Source organism: Podarcis filfolensis (genome assembly GCF_964270895.1).
Source record: "Podarcis filfolensis genome assembly, chromosome: 4".
NCBI classification, from domain to species: Eukaryota; Metazoa; Chordata; class Lepidosauria; order Squamata; family Lacertidae; genus Podarcis; species Podarcis filfolensis.
In genome coordinates, this window is record NC_139607.1 from 42,245,249 (window position 1) to 42,267,248 (window position 22,000).

The following is a 22,000-nucleotide window of genomic DNA, read 5'->3' on the forward strand; positions in this document are numbered from 1 at the left end:
TTTCTTGCCCTATTGTTTAGCTTTCAGGCTTCTAGCAAATATTTTCTTTCTGCAAATCACTGTATTTTTTCTATTTATAGTCGAGATCACTAAGAATCACTGATTTTACTTACTTTGTAGATGTTTCTAAAAACCACAAGGACATAAAATACTGTTCACATGGAATGTGAGAATGTTCTCACACTTGAAATGTTTGCTTGTAATAATGGTCAAAGCAGATTCTCTAAAAAAAAGAAACTTAATTGCAGTCCTGAGTTTCTTAGATAAGTGACTGTATATGTGATCCATATGCCCTTGGAACAATACAGTGGTACTTCTAGTTGCAGACCTAATGTTTCGGGGTGCCGTTCGCACCCCAAAAAGTCCACAACTAGAGCACCTCTTCTGCGCATGTGCGCAGCGCAATCGAGCGCTTCTGCGTGTGTGCGGCCAGCGAACCTGGAAGTAAACACTTCCAGGTTTGTCACGTTCGTAAGCTGAAAGTCCGTAACAAGCGGAATGCAACACGAGGTATGACTGTATTAAAATTTTAAAAATGGTATTTAGAAATCCATGTTTAGAATTGTCATGTGAATAGGTTTCCATCTACAATGGATCATTTGAGTTGGAACAGCATGTGAATATCAAGGTTCACTTAGGAAATTGTGTTGTGGATAGAATTTGAACCCACTTATTGGTACAAAATTCATATAGCTCAACAGTTTGATCCTAAATTGTAGCAGGGAAAACCCTTAAGAATAAATTAACTATGCCATTGCATGTTGATTTTAATCCTCTTGTCTACAGTGTTCCAAAGTGGATAGGACAAAGAATGGAAAGTTATTCTAACTGATGCTATTTGGAGGCACAAAATCATCTAGGATTGTAGATGTTTGCTGTTGCTTTCCATTATCCACATCCACAATCTTAAGGATTTTGTGCCTCCAAACTCTCCTGTGCACAGGAATTTGAAATGCCTTTCCCTGATCCTTATCCTAAACTACATGTGCTAGTCTCTTCCCGCAGGAGGAAAATCTATAAAGAACTCAAACTGCATTCTCGTGCGGAAGACACTCTTAAGCGCTTGATTCTTGTATTCTCCAGAAGATCCAACACTGCAACAGCAAATAGTATTTTATACCCTATAGCAGGCACCCCCAAACTCGGCCCTCCATGGTTTTGGGACTACAATTCCCATCATCCCTATCTACCAGGACCAGAGGTCAGGGATAATGGGAGTTGTAGTCCCAAAACATCTGGAGGGCCGAGTTGGGGGATGCCTGCCCTATAGCCTATAGATCCAGCATGAAATGAAATTTAAGCTCTCAACCTTGCTTCCTGGGCAAAGCCCACTCCATGCTTCTCTGATAGTGGTAAGGACGCTCCCCTTCCAACTTTTAAACTATGTATTGCAACTGGCAGTCCACAGCACAAAGCCCATGTCCCCAGGATAAGACAGTTCCATCTAGCTCCTGGCAATCCTACGAAATTTTAAACCAATTATAGTAACGTACCTTGACTCAGGCAACATAGATTTAAAGGTTAGGGAAACAAACCAGGAACCAGGGCAACTGTTTTAAGACTGGCAAAAAGTTGCACGATTGAGAGTTTGACTACTACTAAAAGGAATTGTTTCTGCAGCTAAATATGTTTATGGTCCTGAGAGCAGTGTCTGGAGCATAAAGTACCTTGGAAAATCAAGGTCTTGGCCATTCCTGCTCTTAACAAAACCAGAGAGAACAAAAAAGTGCATGAACAACTTTTTATATTATGCACACTATTAGCTAAGCTGGTTATTGTGGAATATAAAATAGGTTGATGTACCACATTGGACTAAAAGCTCTGAAACCTCCCCATTTTGTTGCTCTCCAGCTTGGGAATCTCATCAATAGCACTGATAGACTTTATCTCCACAAATCCACCTAAACTTTAAAGATTGAGAGGTAGTTTCATTAATTATGTGGTATTTGAAATGGTACTTTAGACCAGGCCTGTGCAGAGCTTGACTGAAGCCCAACGCAAGATTCCCTGGTTGACTGGGAGGCCTGTCGGGATTCAGGCCTCATCATGGGACTGAAACTGCCTTGGTTACACTGGTCGATGATCTCTGGCAGCCTAGGGACAAAGGTGAGAGCTGTTTCCTAGTTCTGCTGGATCTCTCAGCGGCGTTTGATACCATCGACCATAACATCCTTCTGGACCGTCTAGAGGGGCTGGGAGCTGGGGGCACTGTTATAGAGTGGTTCTGCTCCTTCCTCCTGGGCCATGTTCAGAAAGTGGTGGTGGGGGATGAGTGTTCAGACCCCTGGGCTCTCACTTGTGGGGTGCCTCAGGGTTTTGTCCTCTCCCCCATGCTTTTCAACATCTACATGCAGCTGCTGGGAGAGATCATCGGGGGTTTGGGCTGCGTGTTCATCAGTATGCGGATGATACCCAGCTCTACCTCTCTTGTAAACCAGATCCAGTGAAGACAGTGAAGGTCCTTTGTGAGTGTCTGGAGGCAGTTGGAGGATGGGTGGTGGCTAACGGATTGAAGTTGAATCCAACAAGACAGAAATATTGTTGCTGGGGGACAGGAAACGGGCAGGTGTGGGGGACTCCGTGGTCCTGAATAGGGTAACTGTGCCCCTGAAGGACCAGGTACGCAGCCTAGGAGTCATTCTGGACTCACAGCTGTCCATGGAGGCGCAGGTCAATTCTGTGTCCAGGGCAGCTGTCTACCAGCTCCATCTGGTACGCAGGCTGAGACCCTACCTACCCGCAGGCTGTCTCGCCAGAGTGGTGCATGCTCTAGTTATCTCTCGCTTGGACTACTGCAATGCGCTCTATGTAGGGCTACCTTTGAAGGTGACCCGGAAACTACAATTAATCCAGAATGCGGCAGCTAGACTGGTGACAAGGAGCAGCCACTGAGACCACATAATACCGGTCTTGAAAGACCTACACTGGCTCCCAGTACGTTTCCAAGCACAAATCAAAGTGTTGGTGCTGACCTTTAAAGCCCTAAACGGCCTCAGTCCAGTATACCTGAAGGAGCGTCTCCACCTCCATCGTTATGCCCGGACACTGAGGTCCAATGCTGAGGGCCTTCTGGCAGTTCCCTTGCTGCAAGAAGCCAAGTTATAGGGAAGCAGACAGAGGGCCTTCTTGGTAGTGGCACCCGCCCTCTGGAACACCCTCGCACCAGACGTCAAAGAGAAAAACAACTACCAGACTTTTAGAAGACATCTGAAGGCAGCCCTGTTTAGGGAAGCTTTTAATGTTTAATAGACTACTGTATTTTAATATTCTGTTGGAAGCCACCCAGATGGGCAGGGTATAAATAATAAATTATTATTATCATCATCATCATTATTATTATTAGGCATTCTTGGCATAACAGCACTAGTCTGGCAGGCCCCTAGCACTCCACCCCACCCCACCCTGCTAGCTTAGCCCTCCAAGGCTCAGGGCAAGTGTACCTGTTTGCCCCCTCCTGCACAGGGCAACTTTAGACAGAAAAGTACTTGTCACTAAGTACAGTGAAAAATCCAATTTACAAAATAGTATATTCAAACAAGAGCAATCCTGACAGGGCAGAAATGCTGGCGTATCTCCTGAAGCTACATCCTAAATGTTTTGGGTTGGGATAAATGGGACAGTATGTAAACCTTCACCTTCTATCCTACCATTTACTCCTGTGGAGTGAAATTTGTTACATCTGTGTTTTTGGTGGTGTGAAATAGGCAAAATTCCATGGGTGGGACCAGCAGATGGGAGGTTTCAGGGGGCAGTGAATCTGTTCCTCCCTTATTCTGCCCTTGACATGCCCCGTTTTTTACTTTTACACTAGCATAATTTCTGCATCTTAACTTACACCAGCAGCAGAGCTCACTCTCAGCTGGCAGGTGGGAAAATACTCTAGTTGGGAGGTTACTACATGACCTAACTGGGGGATAGGATTGAACTTTAGTACAGAAAAGCCCGTAACAGTTGTGGAATACAGTACATTGCTAGTTAAGACTGAGGAATGGTATGCTAAGACTTCTCTGTGGAAATTAAGGTGTCCGATGGAAATGAGTGCAGACCGAATATCTGCAGCAATCTCCTTTGGTGATCACTCGTAGCTGAGTAAGATTGTCTTCCATAAACACGGTTTTAACAATGAGTCCGTAAGTGACTGTGGAGGCCTATTCTGGATCTACACGTCTTTCCACAGTGGGGACATTGGTTTCCGGGCGGGAGTTGATCACAGTGTGGATCTGCCAAGCGTGCCTTCCGCTTAGTGCTTTTCTCCCTTGCGTACTATAGTATCAGCAGCACCAACTTCTCTAATACCGCCAAATCCCATAAAAAGGGCGGAATAAGTATTTTTAAATTGTCTACAAGTAAAGGAAATGGACAAACTCTGCTGTTAGACATCAGTATTTCTCAAAACAAAGTATTGTATATACAGCACTGCAAGCAGAGGTCCACCTACACAGTGGAACCACCTCTCCTTATACCCCCCAAATCTGTTCCAGAGACACACACCCCCCAACCCTTGAAGCAGACTTTAAGAGTAGGGGGTGCAGGGGAGAGGCAAGGAAGTTCTGTTCTACAAGATGTGTGTTGCACAAGTAGAATGACAGCATCGACTAGAAAACTGTGTTTAAAAGCAAGAATTAAAACTACGACAGAAAATGTTGTTTCTAAGAAGCACATATGGCATCACTGTGCCTAACCAACCATACTATGGCTGGGGAGCTTGCCCTAATTGTGAAAGACCAGCAACCCTCCATATCATTATCATCATTTATTGTGTCTGAAAAGATACACACATTGGAAAGCAAGTGTAACATATCTTCTTTTAAATATTAAATAATTATGACACTTATAAAATGTAGAGGTGCTTCACAACTTAAAACTGCAAGTGGGGAAATTAAAATTTAAAACCTAATTTTTCCAACTGATACAACAGAACGCAAGCTATGGCGATACCTGAAATGCCCAATTATCACATGAATTATACTGGCTGGCTAAACTCGTGTTTATTTGAATTTTTAAAAACAACATTGTTAAAGAAAAAGGGCACCACGGTTTTTTGGGGTTGGGGGTTGTTTTTTTTTGAAGATTATGACCTTTAACAAACCGATTCTTGAGAAGTTTCCTGCATTTCCCTGTTCAATCTTTCATCCCAAAAAACATGTATTGTTCTCGAGGTGGGGGGGGGGGGGCGAGAAACGGGGCCTGAATAAGTAAAGATTTTAATCCAAAAATGTCGGCATGCAATAAACGCTTCCTTTTTAACAAGGCGGTGAGCAGAATAAACTTCGGCGATCGAGGGGGGTAAAAGAGAAATCCGGGAGGCGGGGGTGCCCCCGGCAGTGCCTGCGGAGAAGCCACCCCGAAAAGTTGGGGATTTTCCAGGCCTAAACCACCCTCCGCTCCCCGGCGCCGAGTTGAGCAAGTCTGAGCCCGGAGCGGAATTTTACCGCCGAGCTGGAACGGAGGAGGCGGCGGCGGCGGCAGGAGCGGCAGCTGCAGCGGGAGGGGCTGGCAGAGACCCGCCGCCCTTGCACTTCATCTTCCCGTCCCTGGCCCGGTTTCTTCTCCTCCGCCCGCCCGCTCGGCCCGGCCCGGCTCCTGGCCTGAAGAGCAGGCGGCTCAGGCGGCAGCAGCGCCGGCTTCTCCCTTCCGCATTTCCCTGGGTCTCTCTCGGGCAGTGACGTGACGTGCTGACGGCGGCCCGGCCCGGGGAGCTTGGCCGCTTCCACTCAGCTCCGAGCTCGGCCCCTCCCTCCCCTCCGCTCCCGCCCGCCCCGCCGCTGCGGCTCTACCACCGAGATCGGCCCAGCTACGCGCAGAAAGGCCCGCGCAGAGGCCGCCGCCGCCGCCCCGCCCGGTAAGCAGCACGGGACAGGCCCCAGCTAGGCCCTTACCCCGCGCGGGACCAGGCCTCGGCGCCCGCCGACGTGCAGGCCCCGAGAAGGCCGCAGCTAGGCCGCGGGCCCGGGCTCCGTCCTGCAGGAGTGGGCCGTGAGGCCCTGCTCCGGGGCCTAGGCGGCCGCAGCTCGGCTTCCAGGAAGGGAAGAGGCGGCGGGGTGGCGCGAGGCGCGCGGGGAACAGGTCTGAGGCGCGGGGCTGAGGGAGCGAGCGGGGCCGTGGCCGAGTCGGAGGGAGACTGTCTGCAAGGAGGAGACAAGATGGCGGCGGCAAGGGAGGCTGAGGGAGAGTGCCGGCCGCCATCTTGAATTCATCGCTCCTGGCCCCAGACAGTCCCCATTACGGGCAGGGCAGGGCGGAGACGGCGCCACTGGGGGAGGCTCGCCCCTCCCCTCCTTCCCCGTGTTGTGCCCAGTTGTCCTGCTCGGCTGCTCGTGGGCCAGCTCCAGCCCCGCAGCCTCCCGCCCCACCGCCGTAGCTTTTGACGGGCTGGGCGGCTTTTCCAGGCGATTCCGCTGCCAACGATGCGGTTAAACGATGTCCCGTCTCCGCAGGGCACGAGCAGCGCACACAACCGCCCCCAGGCTCCTCTGCAAAGGGGGCCATGTGCCAGTTGGCGCCACAGTTTATTCAAGGGACTCTCTTTTTTTTTGGAGGGAGTGTGGGGGAAACCATATACAGTATACATAATACTTCATGCCAGGGAATATAGATGTCTGGCTCTCCATGCTGGGGAAGACCAACTGGCTTCATTGTGAAGGGGATGCGGGGTCGCTTGACATCTTCCACTTTCGCGGGGTAGAGGTGGCGCAAGGCTAGAAACCAAATTAAAAATGCCACACTAGGCAGGCTTAGTACATTTTTGCAGTCTTCAGCTCAAGCTCACCCAATTAAAAAGGAAAAGGCAGTTTTCTCTGGGTAACCCACAGTGCAGCCTCTGGGAGTTTCACTCACGTGTTAGGATGTCAGACAAAGTGCCTCAAGGTGTGGGATTAGTGATTTTTGTGTTTCTTAACTGTAATATGTGAAGTAGACGGGTCGGGTTACTGTGAATCGGGAAGGCCACTGAAAGTCAATATATCTGCTGTGTCTGAAACAATAAAAAGCAATTGCCAAATGAATGTCTGAAAAGCTAATGAGGATTGCATAGAGAACATCTTTCAGTTTTAGGGACAGTGGGAAAGGGCTACTAATGTACAACTTGCTTTAGAGAGGAAAAAAACATTTACTAAAGTCTCCTATGAAGTATATATGACAGGCAGGGAGATGAGATTGAAAAATGATTTTCTGGAGTAAATATATATATTTTCTTGTGTGTGTGTATCCACTTTCTGCAGAATGAATAGAAGCAGAAAATAATGTGCGTGGTAATTTCCCTGGATGCTTTGATAATAAATTTCAGCTTATTTTGGACGCAACAGCATTTGTGCAATGAACAAATCAAAAGCTTTTAACTGTCCCGAACTTCTGTGGGTGTTTAAATGCATGTAGAGTAGTTTTGCTTGCGACTAAGGATGCAGTTCGAAAAACACAGTTTCTGTTTATTCCTTGCACATTAGCATCTCAATATTTCAAATTTTCATTATGAATATATCATGGATTTACTTTAAAAAGCAACTTATTGCTCATGAGTAGCAATAAACTTTTGCTAATGCTGCCACTCAGCTGCTTTTCATACCATTACTATGACATACTTCTGCCCGTCCTGTCTGCGTTGGAGACACCATGTTACAGTGGCTCCACTTCTTCCTGAATGGTCCAAGAAGGTGGTTTCTGCTCTGCTTCATGACATGCAAAATGCCTCAGGGTTCTATTTTATCTCGGTATTATCTTCAGTATTTAGAAGCCATGGGAGACAGTTGAGAGAAGTCATTGGGAGGTCTGAGTTGCAATATTAACAGTTGTCATGGACTGGCTGGATGCAGAGAAGTGGTGGGAGGCACCAGCTGGAAAACCACCCAGGGAAAAAAGGATCAGGGCCAGGGAACTGGTGGTGGGATAACGATGGGTGGTCAGAGGGAGAAGGCTGGGAGGAGGAGGTGTCGGAAGCTGAACAAGTAAGAGGGTTTGGTGAGCAGGAAGAGTGTGGCAGAGTCCAGAACCAGAGGCAGAAGAGGAGGCTGGAGAGGAGGGGGGCCAAGAGGCAGAGATGAGTGAGGCTGCTGAAGAAGGCAAGGAGTTTCTCCCTCCTGTGGCAAGCTCTCTGGCCCCCTGGTCTCCCAGAACCCGAAGAGGTGTGAAGAGGGAGGAATAAAGACAGGCAAGGGGAAGAAGTCTCAGGTTGCTTGGGAAGGACCCTGGGGGAGGAGAGACTTAGGGAGTTGTGGGAAGGCACCAGCTGCCTCTTTGGGCCAAGACCTACTGGGAAGAGTTACTGGGCTCACTCAGCTGTTTTTGTTTATTTCAATAAAGAGTTAACTTCACTAACACCTTGTGAGTTATTGTTGACCTGCTCCCAACTCCTGTCTTGACATCGATATGCAGATGACATTCAGCTCAGTCTCTCTTTTCCACCTATGCATCCCAAGAAGGCTGACCAGATATCGGGATGCATATTGGAAGGGATGAGATGGTGGGGAGGAAGGCAGAAACCTAATTCAGATAAGAGGTTCTGTGGGTTGAAAAGTTGGCTGATCTAAATAGAGGTGTGAGACCTGTTCCAAATGGGGCTGCACTTTTGTTGAAAGAGCAGTTGTGCAGCTTGGGGGTGCTGTTGGATTCATTCCTGTCCAGAGATGCATATATAGTGGCAGTGGCCGGAAGTGCCTCTACCAGCTCAGGATGAGTCAAACCTGGCCTCAGTTACCCATGCACTTGTGTCCTCCAAAGTGGACTACTGTAATGTTGTTTCCACGGGGGCTGCCTTTGATGATGGGTCAGAAAATTTAGTTGGTGCAAAATGTGGTATATACATACAGATAGAGGCCAGAAAGTCTTCTCATCTAACACTGTTTCTACACCAGCTGCAATAATTACCAGTATGGTTCTGGGCCCAATTCAAAGTGCTGTGTTTATCTTTCAGGTTTGCTTAAGGATTGCCTTTATCTGTACAGCCCAGCTTGTGGCCTAAAACAGGATTGGGAAAACTTTGGCTCTCCAAATGTTGCTGGATTACAGCACCCATTATCCTTGATTATTCACCATGCTTGCCTTGGGGCCAATAGGCATTGTAGTTCTGAGCCATCAGAAGGGCCGTAGGTTCCCCACCCTTGTCCCAAGATCTTTTTCGGAGGTCCTGTTTGTATATCTGTCAATAAGATAAACTAGGCTGTGGAGCACAAGAAGCAAGACCTTCTTGGTGATGGCCCCACAGTTTTAGTGTACAGTAGTACCTCCGCTTATGTAACACTATCGTTAGTAAACTTCGTGATGCGTAAGTGGCAAACTCAGAAGTATTTTAACAGGTTTTTGCCACACATACATGCGCAGAAGCAGTCCTCCGGTTGTGAAAACCTCAGGATCCGGCCGGACCTCCGGAACAGATCCCATCCCCAACCAGAGGTACCACTGTAATTGACCTCTTCAATATTGTTTTTTTTAATAGTTTTGAAGAAAACCTCAACACTGTCATTTCTTAAGACTGTAAATGAGCAGCTTTCTAATGCTAATACAAACCTCTCTAATATATCTCATACAGCTTTGTATCATTCATTTTCATATATGTTGTTTCTGAGAGCCAAAAAGATATTTTGAATGAACAAATACATACAGTGAGGTAGGAGTGTTTTGCCCTGAAAGCTGTATTTTCCTGCCCCCACTGGATATAGCAAGCAGTGTGTGCAAATCACTTTGTAGTCTAGGGGGCAGGTCCTGAGGAATTGACTCTTTTCTTGACAATATTTTTCCCTCTTGGGATTTTTTCATCCATGAACTGAGTTCAATATGCATGCCACACAAATATTGGAGCTTCTTCATTTTTATTTTATAGACATTTCTGACTGATGAGAGTTAAAGGCCATGGATGAAGATGGGCTTGAGCTACAGCCACATGACCCACATGCGTTTTTTGATCCTACAGGTATGACAGTCTAAAATGGATTTCTCTAAATGCATGATGTAGCCTATTTGATCTTTACTGAATGACACCATACTGGGGTTTGTTTGTTTGTTTTTGGTTTTTTTTTAATTTCTCTACTCTCCTGCCTGAAAGTCTAAATTCATTCTGTTCCATAGTTAACATGTTTTGAGAAGTACCTTGATGCTAAAAGAACTACCAACCACCACTAAAATGCACTATATAATCTTTTAAGTATTTCTGTACTAATATTGTTGTTTACCATTTCTCTAGAATAAGACAATAATAATGATTATTTTCTTTGGATACCAAGTATAATGCAGGCTGCGTAGGAGGTTGTTACAGAATGGGAAGACCGAGATAGTTGACAACTGGGTTAGCGCTTCCTAACCTTTACATACATTTTCAATTCTCTGTTCTTTTTATCAGTTTTAACATCTTCCTATACTTTCCACAAAGTCATATCCACCTGACACTTTTTCTCAGTGAATTCTAGGTCCTTCCAACCCTCTGTGATTTTGAAGGCACAATAAGACCAGCAGGAGCTAACAAGAAGCTTGTAAACTTTATAACCATATGGAATGTGTCACATAGGGAATAATCCAAGAACTTGCATACGATGTGTGGGGAAAGAAGTCATAAATAGATCTCATTTTCATGAAACCTGAAACTATACTGTCACAGTAACTTTGATTATTTTTATGTATTTCAGGAACTGATGGAACACATTTGAATGGAAATGAGATTGTTGTTGAAATACAGGAAACAGTCTATGTCTCAGATGTGGAGGATTCCGACATAACAGTTCATAACTTTGTCCCAGAGGATCCTGATTCTGTAGTAATCCAGGATGTAATTGAGGACGTTGTTATAGAAGATGTTGAGTGTCCAGATATCATGGAAGATACTGATGTATCTCAAACTGTTATTATGCCTGAACCAGTGCTGGACACTGATGTCACTGAGGAAGTGTCTTTAGCACACTGCACTGTTCCAGAAGATGTTTTATCCTCTGAGATCACAGCTTCAGCAATGTCGATACCTGAGCATGTGCTCACAAGTGCGTCAATGCACGTACCTGATGTTGGACAATTGGAACATGTTGTTCATGATCATAGTAATGTTGTAGAAGCAGAAATTGCCACAGGTTCTCTGGGAGAAGATGTAGTTTCTGAAGTTTTGGTAGCAGATTGTGCCTCTGAAGCTGTAATTGATGCCAGTGGAATACCTGTGGAACATGATAATGACAAGGGCAACTGTGAAGACTACCTTATGATTTCCTGTAAGTGTCTGGGTGAAGTATTTCAAAAGCCACAAATTTATTTACAAATTCCTTAATCCAGAGTACTTCTATTGCTTCACTTTTAATCCCTTGGACTTCTGTGGTGTTAATCTATGCTAAGTACACTTGTAGTAATTTAAGTAGCTGCTGGTGAGTTGGGGAGGGGTGGAGAGAAGATGGCAACCATCATATTACTCAGTGGTTGTGAGTCTTGATTTGATTGATCCCCACCACCACTTTGTCAAGAAGAACCGAGAATGAGCTGGACGAGAAAGGGGATGCAGGGTTTAGGATGGTTGCTGTAACATGAACTGACCCTGTATGTTATGTTATGTCAGCACAGCACTATACCTTGGTAATACTGTGCTGACAAATGGCATTCATTTGTCAAATGCAACATAGCAGCAATGCACAAAGTCATTTGAAGGCATAGCACTAGGCAGAGAAAGCAGGTAGTGGGAATTGTTTGGGGAGAATTCTCATAATTGTCAGGCTATTTAGCTAGCATGATTCCACCAATGTAATGCTGCATGATGCATAGTAGAATTTTTAGAACTTTCTAGAAGCATAGTAGGATGGGTGAGTTTGTTTATAGCCTAGGCACAGGATATCAATAAAGTGCACTAGCATAGCTATGCATATAAGATGCAACCTTATGTTACTCAGCTATTACCTCTTATAAAAATAATAGATCCCACCTCTGTATTCTCATATATCAATGTTCTAAATTCTTAGTCTGTTCTAAAACTATATATACTTGTTCTTCTCTTCAAACAAAATATAAATCCACACCCTTTATAATTTGACGAGAATGCTTATACAATAATTATGCCAAGTGAAAGTTTCCCTATTACCTCATTCTTTGCTTTCAGCCTCCCAAACAAGCTCTACCAGTTTTTAAGTCACGAGTTTGATGCCTAATTTGGTGTTGCCTTGGCCAGTCTGTAGCAGTTTATCAAGCAAAATGAAAACATGCTTGTAAATTCAAATCTCCACTTTTTACATAATTCATGTATCTGTTTAATGTGCCATGTGGCAAACTGTAGAAGGAGTGTTCTGAGGCTTTGGCAGTGGTTCTCAAACTCACAGTGTCTCCATCCCATTCCCAGTAAAGTTGCAACCTAGTATTGGCAAAAACAAAAGATGTAGCAAGCAGGGTGGAATGTAAATTGATGAGACAGGCTGTATGAGCTTGCCTTGCATAGAATTCCATTTCAGCTGTTGTGGCACAAATAGAGGTGTGCACCACCTCATATATACTTCTAGGTAGAATTCTGCTGTGCTGCATCATCATCAGCATTTTCACTGTCTGTTGATAGATCATGAGAGCACAATTTAGTTATTCATTTTATTTCATGAAAATTATATACTGCTTGATTGTAGCAAAAACCTCAAATGAGTTTTTTTCTATTTATAATCACCCCGCTTTCCTCAAGGCAATTACAGATTAATTGTTTCGCAATTGGCTATTACCAAGGCACACTACAAAGAAACTCACATTTTACTTTTAACACAGCTATTCTGTGACTTTGGCATGTGGGATCCTCTAGCCCCCAGGCCTAATTAGGCTCACCAGGCTTCTCCATTTGACTTGCAAGACCGGTTTGGACAAGCCACAGTCACCTATCCTACTCCTGATTTTATCGGGTGTGGGGCAGATGAAGGCACAAGCCAAAAGGGCTTTGCATGCACCATTGATCAGCTGCTGTGTAAAGAGGGGTTTGCAAGCACCCACAGTCAGCTGATTGGTGGGTCTTGCGAAGCCCAGTGTATAGTGCTCACAAAGTTCTGGCAATCAGGTTGTTGGGGCTTGTGAGTACTGTGCACAGAAGTCTGCAGAATTCCCACAGTGAGCTGGTTGGTGGGTCTAGTCCATAAATTGCAGTCAGTCAGCTGGTTGTCAGGTCTTGTGAAGCCCAATGTACATGACTGAGCCAGCTAAGGATCCAACTGCAGTATGAGAACTTTTATGAAATGCTTGGTTCACTAGGGGTGGAAAAGATAATGATCCAGCCCACCAGCCTGTTCCAGTTCCCCACACTGTGTTGCTTCCCCGATTTGAGAAATAGGCAGTGCAGGAGAGCATTTTGAATTTATCTTCTTAACATATCTCACTAGTTTTCATGTAACTAGAATAATAAATTATATAAACATTTCTTTCACTGTCATTTATAGTTTTACTGCATTTAAAAATATTTCTGCAATTGAAATGATAAATTTTTGTCTTACTGCAATCAGTTTATGTTGGATTGACCATTTTATTGTTTTTCTCTGTAGTGGATGATGCTGTCAAGGCAGAAACTGATGATTCTGTTGACCTGACAAGAAAAAGTGTGTCAGAAAATGATCCTTGTAAAATGGATGGCATTTGCCCAGAAGTCATCAAGGTGTATATTTTCAAAGCTGATCCAGGGGAAGATGACTTAGGTACAGCATTCTGTTTTATTTTATTTTTAAACTTACCGTATTTTTTGCTCTATAAGACTCACTTTTCCCTCCTAAAAAGTAAGGGGAAATGTGTGTGCATCTTATGGAGCAAATGCAGGCTGTGCAGCTGTCCCAGAAACCAGAACAGCAAGAGGGATAGCTGCTTTCGCTGCACAGTGATCCCTCTTGCTGTTCTGGCTTCTGGGATTCAGAATATTTTTTTTTCTTGTTTTCCTCCTCCAAAAACTAGTTGCGTCTTATGGTCTGGTGCGTCTTATAGAGCGAAAAATACGGTAATCTAAACATCAGTAATTGGAGGTCGAAGGACAAAAGCTGTGCTCTTGAGAGCTATCATAAGACTCCTCCTTTCCCTCTAGTTGCCAAACTAGAAATAAAAATGGAGAATCTGGCCTTTCTGACATGTTGGCTGGTAGCAATAGAAAGTGGAAGTTAAGGTTTAGGCCCACTATCCCTTGTTCTTCTCAACGTATCTCCAGGAAATTAGTTGCTGAGTCTTAACCTTTCATAGTATCTGCTTTTATTTGTCTCGGGCTTCTTTCAGATGTTGTGTGGGGAAAGTGTAGATTATTTTCTATTGCTTATATTTAAACCATAATGCTTTTACAAAATACTTTGACCAACTTTTTTTTCCCCACCCAGGAGGCACAGTAGATATTGTGGAAAGTGAATCTGAAAATGACAATGGAGACACATTAATGAATCAAAATAGCAGTGTTCGCATTCCAAGGGAAAAAATGGTTTATATGACAGTAAATGATTCCCAGCATGAAGATGAAGATTTAAGTAAGTATTTGACCTTTATTTAGGGTTAAGAATTTGTTTAAAATGACACAAAATTTGTATTATATTGTTTTTTCTTCTCTTAGATGTTGCAGAAATTGCTGATGAGGTATATATGGAGGTAATTGTAGGAGAGGAAGACGCAGCAGCTGTTCACGAACAGCAAATTGATGAGAATGATATTAAAAGCTTTATGCCGATAGCTTGGGCAGCAGCTTATGGTATGTTGTAAATCAAAAGACACTTCCCTGTAGTGTTAGCTCATGCCAAATGAAATTGGCTCCCACTCCTATTTTGTGCAAGCAAGCAGCCACATGGTGGCTGCTGGGTCGTGAGCAGTTTATGGGTAATGTTTGCTTTTGGCATCTTTTTATTATCTAACAATGTTGGTTTGTGATAGGGTGATGAAATCCATAGTATGAGTCACGAACAAGTGTGGCAAGAGGCTCACTGTGTGGAGCAGCATTCAAAGGTTTCTATTTGAATGTGAATCTGACTTCATTCAGTGCCCAGGTTGACTGCAAAAAGGCACAGAACAACCATTTACTAACTTAATATTTTATTACCATGTATAGATTCTGTATTTTGAATATTCCTTAGAGTGCTGATGATATGTAACCTTCAATCCTCCATTAGGTAATAACACAGATGCAGTTGAAAACCGAAATGGAACAGCTAGTGCTCTCTTGCACATAGATGAGTCTGCTGGTCTTGGAAGGCTAGCAAAACAAAAACCAAAGAAAAGGAGGAGGTTGGAATCCAGACAATATCAAACAGGTAAGTACCCAGCGACTCTAGTGACTATGATGATTGCCTGTCAAGAGAAAGAGAATAGAAATGCATTTTCTTTGAGCATTTTAAAGGTTTTAAAAGCACTACCATGTAGATGCATACTTTTTGTGGTTTTGTATTTTAACTATATAACAAGCACACAAATTTAGAACTGTTAACAGGAAGAACAAATAAATTACTTGAAAAGTCAGGTTTCGGCAGAAAATTATTCCTAGACACACCGTGTACACCTATTAATGTAAATCACCAAGTAAAGGTAAAGGAACCCCTGATTGTTAGGTCCAGTCACGGACGACTCTGGGATTGCGGCGCTCATTTCGCTTTACTGGCCGAGGGAGCTGGCATACAGCTTCTGGGTCATGTGGCCAGCATGACTAAGCCGCTTCTGGCGAACCAGAGCAGCGCACGGAAACACAGTTTACCTTCCCGCCTGAGCCGTACCTATTTATCTACTTGCACTTTGATGTGCTTTCAAACTGCTAGCTTGACAGGAGCTGGGACCGAGCAATGGGAGCTCGCCCCATCGCGGGGAATCGAACCACCGACCTTCCGATCAGCAAGCCCTAGGCTCTGTGGTTTAACCCACAGCGCCACCTATAGCCTAAACAGCACTATTCACACACAAAAGGGAGATACCAGTAGGTTTTGGGAACCCTGAAGTTTGTAAAACTATACACACACACCCAAAACCAAACCTTTAATGGGGAAAAAGCTTGAGTGGGCCAGAGCCAAAAACATTTCAGTGAGAACTGAACTGGAATGCTAACTAATTTTTGGTGGTGGAGTGCAGGGTGAACTGGAGGATCCTGGAAGACAACTTGGTTGGTTGGAACCTCAAAGGAGAATAACCTGCACTCACTTAATTATAGTGGGAGATTATGTAGATTGCATACGTGGCTATGCTCTGTACATTACTTCAATACAGAGTACATATTACCAAAAGATGGATCAGTTTCTGCCATTTTGTTTTGGGGTGGGGATGAGGGTTAGACAAAAAGCTTGTAATTTTTAGAAACATCTCTAATGGACTCAGTGTAATGAATTACATCAACTTATAAATTACTTATAAATCCTCAAAATGTGACTCACTTCATTGTAAAGATGGGTTAACACAAGTGTTTTTGTCTTTAAGAATGCACAAGTCCCTAGTAACCAAAATGCAAAGAAAATGAAATTGCACTAAGATAGAGCACATGGACTCGCTGAGGAAGGCAGCAGTTAAAGTAAACCCTACCCAACACCTCCTATGAAGTCGTACTGATGCAAACATACCCCCAGCGTTTTTAGGGAGAAAAGAAGTTGTTAGATACATTATTCTCTTGCAACTACTGCCAATGACTGATGCATAAAATGTGAGAGGATATACGCATCTGTTGTGCTCCTATTGGAAGCATAGGCCTATTATAGCAGCTATGAGCACTGCCTTCCTGGCAGCCCCAACAGTTACGTAATACGCATGCATGGTTCATAAGGAGGGGAGGGATTACTATAACAGTTCTGCCCTAGCTCCGGTAGTGGAAGCATGTTTGTTGTTTTTTTTGTTGTTGTTGTTGTTGTTGTTGTTGTATGCCACCATTCAAAGATCACAGGATGGTTCACAACATAAAAATACAAAATGAAAATACATAATAAAACATTTCATCAAGCTCCATGTATTCTATGTCTGGACTGACTTGCTTCTCATATTTGTTTTGATTGCACAATGATTATATATAATTCTTACCTCATGCTACCTGTTTGCAACTGTTATTTTGGATTATAGTTAATATTAACATTTCTAGTAGCTTACTTATCTGAGAGCCGTACAAAGCAACAGAGAACAAATAGTTATCCTCAGTTTTAAAATTAGAAATTCCTGTACTGGTGGACTCTTTTGGAAACAGTTGTCCTCAAACCTGACAAACCTGATTCATCCACTGCAAAGACTCCTATTATTACAAGGCACCTTTAAGAGATCTTGGGTTCTGCAGTTACTGACATGTCAAGGTATTCCTTTATGTAGGTTTAATTTGCTTAATTAAAGGATGTGTTAGCACTTGACATTGCTACCAAATACTGAAGTGCTGCAAGTCTTCCCCCATTTGTGTTGAATGATTTTGCTTTAGTTCTGACACATTATTGTGGCTAATTTAATTTAACAGAGGTAATATTGCCAGCCAATATTTAAATCCTATGGATTTCAGTGAGTGGGACGGCAATCCTTTACCTACTTATCTGGGAATATGCCTTGTTAACTCAGTCAGACATATATAGGATTGCACTAATAAGTATGTGCTTGACTGTGTCACTGAAATGAACAAGATTTTGAAGTGCATAATTTCAACTTACATAGCTGTTAATACACATATCAGCATATTTCTTTTCTGTTTAAGGAGTGCCATTTTCATGATTAGGGTTTTGCTTTTATTTTACAGCAATAATAATTGGGCCCGATGGCCATCCTTTGACAGTCTACCCCTGTATGATTTGTGGGAAGAAGTTTAAATCTAGAGGCTTCCTGAAAAGGCACATGAAAAACCACCCTGAGCACCTTCTTGCTAAGAAAAAATATCGATGTACTGATTGCGATTACACTACAAATAAAAAGTTAAGTTTGCATAACCATCTAGAGAGCCACAAGCTTACTACCAAGACCGAGAAGCTAATTGAATGTGACGAATGTGGGAAAAGTTTCTCTCATGCAGGGGCTTTGTTTACACACAAGATGGTGCACAGGGACAAGGCAGCAAACAAAATGCACAAGTGCAAATTCTGCGAGTATGAGACAGCAGAGCAGGGATTACTGAATCGTCACCTTCTGGCTGTGCACAGCAAGAACTTTCCACACATTTGTGTGGAATGTGGCAAAGGATTTCGGCATCCGTCAGAGCTCAAGAAACACATGCGAATCCACACCGGTGAAAAGCCCTACCAGTGCCAATATTGTGAGTATAGATCGGCTGACTCTTCCAACCTGAAAACTCACGTAAAGACTAGACACAGTAAGGAAATGCCCTTCAAATGTGACATTTGTTTTCAGATATTTTCAGATACCAAAGAGCTGCAACAGCACATCATTATGCATCAAGAAAGCAAAACACATCAGTGTCTGCACTGTGACCACAAAAGTTCAAACTCGAGTGATTTAAAGCGACACATAATTTCCGTTCACACAAAGGATTACCCCCATAAGTGTGACATGTGTGACAAAGGCTTTCACAGGCCCTCAGAACTGAAAAAACATGTTGCAGTGCACAAAGGTAAAAAATTGCACCAGTGTAGACATTGTGACTTTAAGATTGCAGATCCGTTTGTTCTAAGTCGCCATATTCTCTCAGTTCACACAAAGGATCTTCCGTTCAGGTGCAAGAGATGTAAGAAGGGCTTCAAGCTGCAAATGGAACTCAAAAAACACATGAAAACACACAGTGGTAGAAAAGTTTATCAGTGTGAGTTCTGTGAGTATAGCACTACAGATGCCTCAGGTTTCAAACGGCATGTTATTTCCATTCATACAAAAGACTACCCTCACCGTTGTGAGTTCTGCAAAAAAGGCTTCAGAAGACCTTCAGAGAAGAACCAGCACATTATGCGGCATCATAAAGACATTGGGCTTCCGTGAGGACTCCTTATTCTATGAAATTAGAAGGGTGTGTGTAAAAGATTCGCTTTCTAGGCAGTCATTGTATTATAAAGCAGATCACACAAACAAACTAGCGTGCATTTGATTTAGTGCTGTATACAGATAGGATTATTGCTTCTAGTTGACTTTTATACATTTTGTTCATTAGTGTGTTCTGAATTCTCTTCCGTTTAATAAATGAGGAAGGATAGCAACAATAAAGTTGCATTTAATAAAGTAAACCCTGTCTCAAAATGAATTTTTCAACCACATTTGTTCTCTGAAATATTTACCTTACTGACATGGTTCATACTCAGTGACCATATTAACAGTTTTGTCATGAGTTAAAGATATATTTTTAATTTGCTCTTAATAAAGCAGTCGTAAAGAGATTGTATAAAATAAACTGGAGGAAATTAATGTAAGAAGATAACATTGTACCATAGGACCCACTTATTGTTTCATCTGATATTTAAAAATTTGTGACACAATCTTTATTTGAGTAGTTACTCATTACTATTCTCCATCATTTTGAGTTCTTTTTACATAATGTTTAATTCTTCCATGATAAGTAATAGTTGGTTGCTGGGAGCATTTATTTTCAGGAAGTGTGAATTTAAAACTTCAGGCATTTGTTCATACATATTAACTATGTGCTTCTCTTTTGGTTCTGTATTACAAATGCATTTGTGTTTTGAAACTTATTGCTGATTCATAGTGCATATGGATACATTTGTTTCAGTTGTTGGCAGGATCAATTGACGGTTGTTAAGGTTACCCCAAATTAAAAATCATTTTTGTTACAAGACTCCATGAAATATTTGGTCCAATCATATTTTTAACTATCCACCAGCAGCCTTGGACAGCTTTTCAAAGAGTATAAACTATATAAAGGGAGCACATTAGATGGAGCAATAAAGAATAGAAACAGATGCTATCTTCATGAAGAACTTGTTTTCCAGCAACTTTTTGTATATTTTCTCTATTACTCTCTTAGGAACACAGGGTGATATCCAATGTTTCTCCCTCAGCTGATGGAAGGAGTCGATGTCAGTAGGCAAACAAGGCAGTTTTCATTGATTCCTCCTCCTCAGTGCAGCCCCTCCAAAATCTACTGTGGAGAGTCCTCAAACTTCCAGAGCAGATTTTGATGGAGCACAGAGAGCTACAAGGAGGAGTAATTGTCTCCTTCCCCCTGTGAAACATTAGATGTCACAGCTTTTCTTAAAGAATCGTTTCAGTAACAAGCGTGTAGTGGTCCCTCCAATCAGTTTATTAAGTAGTAATTATCTAGAGTTTGTCCAGTTCTTCCTTATCTGTTTATACCCTTCTGGATAGATGTTGCAATGATCACCTGTGCTCTGAAAGCTAAGGCTGCCACAACCTGCTTCACGGCAAACCATGTACTCTTACGAATTTGCAAAGTGCAGTAAAACAGGGTGGGGCGGGGACTCCAAAGCATGCTGTAAGGGATGACATCTTAGTGAACGTACATAGTCTGGTGTGTTTGGCTTGTTGACTTCTTCAACCCCTTCCCTTCTGTTTTGGTCCCAAAAGTACACTGGTCAAATATAATGAGATAAGACGCAAGTTCCAAATGAACAGTTTTTGCTCTATGCTTCCTTCACCTCTCATCAGAAACACAATATCCATATGTGGCCAGAAAATACAATGTCTGTACATTTCTTCAAATAAATACCTCAGTATTCCTGGGTTGATTGGTTTTGCTTAATTGAAACAAGAATTACTTGAGACAGCCATATGTAAACATAAATACTTGATGTGCTAACATAAAACGTTTTGTTTTATACAAACCTAAGTGTGTTGGATTTATGTGCAGCTATGTTTGTTTCTGACCTTCTTTTGTGTTTGGACTGTTGCATGTTCACCAAACTCCTGGAATAGATAGTGGGGACCTCTAATAATCAAATGCACTCATTACTTCTGCTCCAAGATGCACATGGCCATTTCTTTATCTTTTAGTAGATTTAAGCAGCGCTTGTATAGAATCCTGTAAAAGATTCTAGGTGGTTTCTTTACTGTGGGATTATGGCCTGAAAGCCTGGTCCTAAAAGCACTTGTACTCATTGATTCAGTGGAAACTTAGGTGCCTCAATTTTCATTGAAGTCCTGCCCAGATTTCCAAATAATTTACAAAAGTTATTTTCAAGCCTGTTAAAAAGTTAGTAAACCTCAAATTCTCAGTCTGCTGCTGAAAAGTATTATCCATATTGAAAAACTCTCTTCTTGGACAATTACTCAAATTAAGAACAAAAAAAGTGACCCACTTCCTATTTTTTTAACATCATCTGGAATCGTAAATACTTGTTTTGAAGCATAATTTTGGAAACGTACGCAATTAAGAGTTTAGTGAAGTGGATTTTGTACAATGTATCTGTAAAAAGAGCAAATCAAAACTAGTTATTGTTAATGTAATAATAGTTACAGGCTAGTTTTATTTGATTAGCGAATGCTATAAAATTGATGTTTCAGTTCCATGTTTTAAATGGTACATTAAAAAAAAACCAACTGAGAACATAATATAAATAATTGTTCTGTAAAAATGCTTGTTAAATACTATATGTCCCTCCCTGTGTACACTTTGTAAAAAAAGAAAAAGAAAAGAAATAGAGTCCTATATAGGGATGTGTAACGTTGTATTGTGTACTTGATGATAATGTGAAAAAAATAAAAATCAGACTATTTTCCTGCTAATGAATATTCATTTGATAAGCTAACTCTTTCACATATTGCCACTAAAATTCATGCTGTTTCCTCTTACCATAAACTTGTTAGCTGAGCAGAATATTATTTCTCTGGAACATTCAGAGATGTTGGGAACTAAATCTGGGACATTCTTCAAGGGTACTGTGATGAAACTGATGTTGACACTAGGATTCCACCAGTTCCTTTCTCTAAATAGTGAATTTTGTTTTGTGATTTTTTTGTGTACAGTGTTCCACTGTACACAAGCGTGTTACAGACGCTTCAGGTTACAGACTCCGCTAACCCAGAAATAGTACCTCGGGTTAAGAACTTTGCTTCAGGATGAGAACAGAAATTGTGCTGCGGCAGCAGCGGGAGGCCCCATTAGCTAAAGTGGTACCTCAGGTTAAGAACAGTTTCAGGTTAAGAACGGACCTTCAGAACGAATTAAGTTCTTAACCAGAGGTACCACTGTATTCCTTTTTTAAACTAT

The 22,000-nt window shown here is 42.5% G+C and overlaps 1 protein-coding gene across 3 annotated transcripts; it reads left to right on the forward strand.

Moving 5' to 3' along the window:
• The first annotated feature begins 4,940 nt into the window (after nucleotides 1-4,940).
• Nucleotides 4,941-21,516, forward strand: ZFX (zinc finger protein X-linked). Of its 3 annotated transcripts, none has more exons than XM_083612273.1 (8): nucleotides 4,941-5,842; nucleotides 9,812-9,901; nucleotides 10,611-11,180; nucleotides 13,458-13,607; nucleotides 14,268-14,411; nucleotides 14,495-14,629; nucleotides 15,045-15,185; nucleotides 17,615-21,516. In XM_083612273.1, the coding sequence occupies exons 2-8, from the start codon at nucleotides 9,841-9,843 to the stop codon at nucleotides 18,799-18,801; spliced, it is 2,388 nt and encodes a 795-aa protein (XP_083468399.1). In that variant the 5' UTR covers nucleotides 4,941-5,842; nucleotides 9,812-9,840; the 3' UTR covers nucleotides 18,802-21,516. The 3 variants fall into 3 exon arrangements, with proteins under 3 accessions (XP_083468399.1, XP_083468400.1, XP_083468401.1); XM_083612274.1 differs by lacking the exon at nucleotides 4,941-5,842 and adding an exon at nucleotides 5,908-6,066; XM_083612275.1 differs by lacking the exon at nucleotides 4,941-5,842 and adding an exon at nucleotides 6,087-6,867.
• The last annotated feature ends 484 nt before the right edge of the window (nucleotides 21,517-22,000 follow it).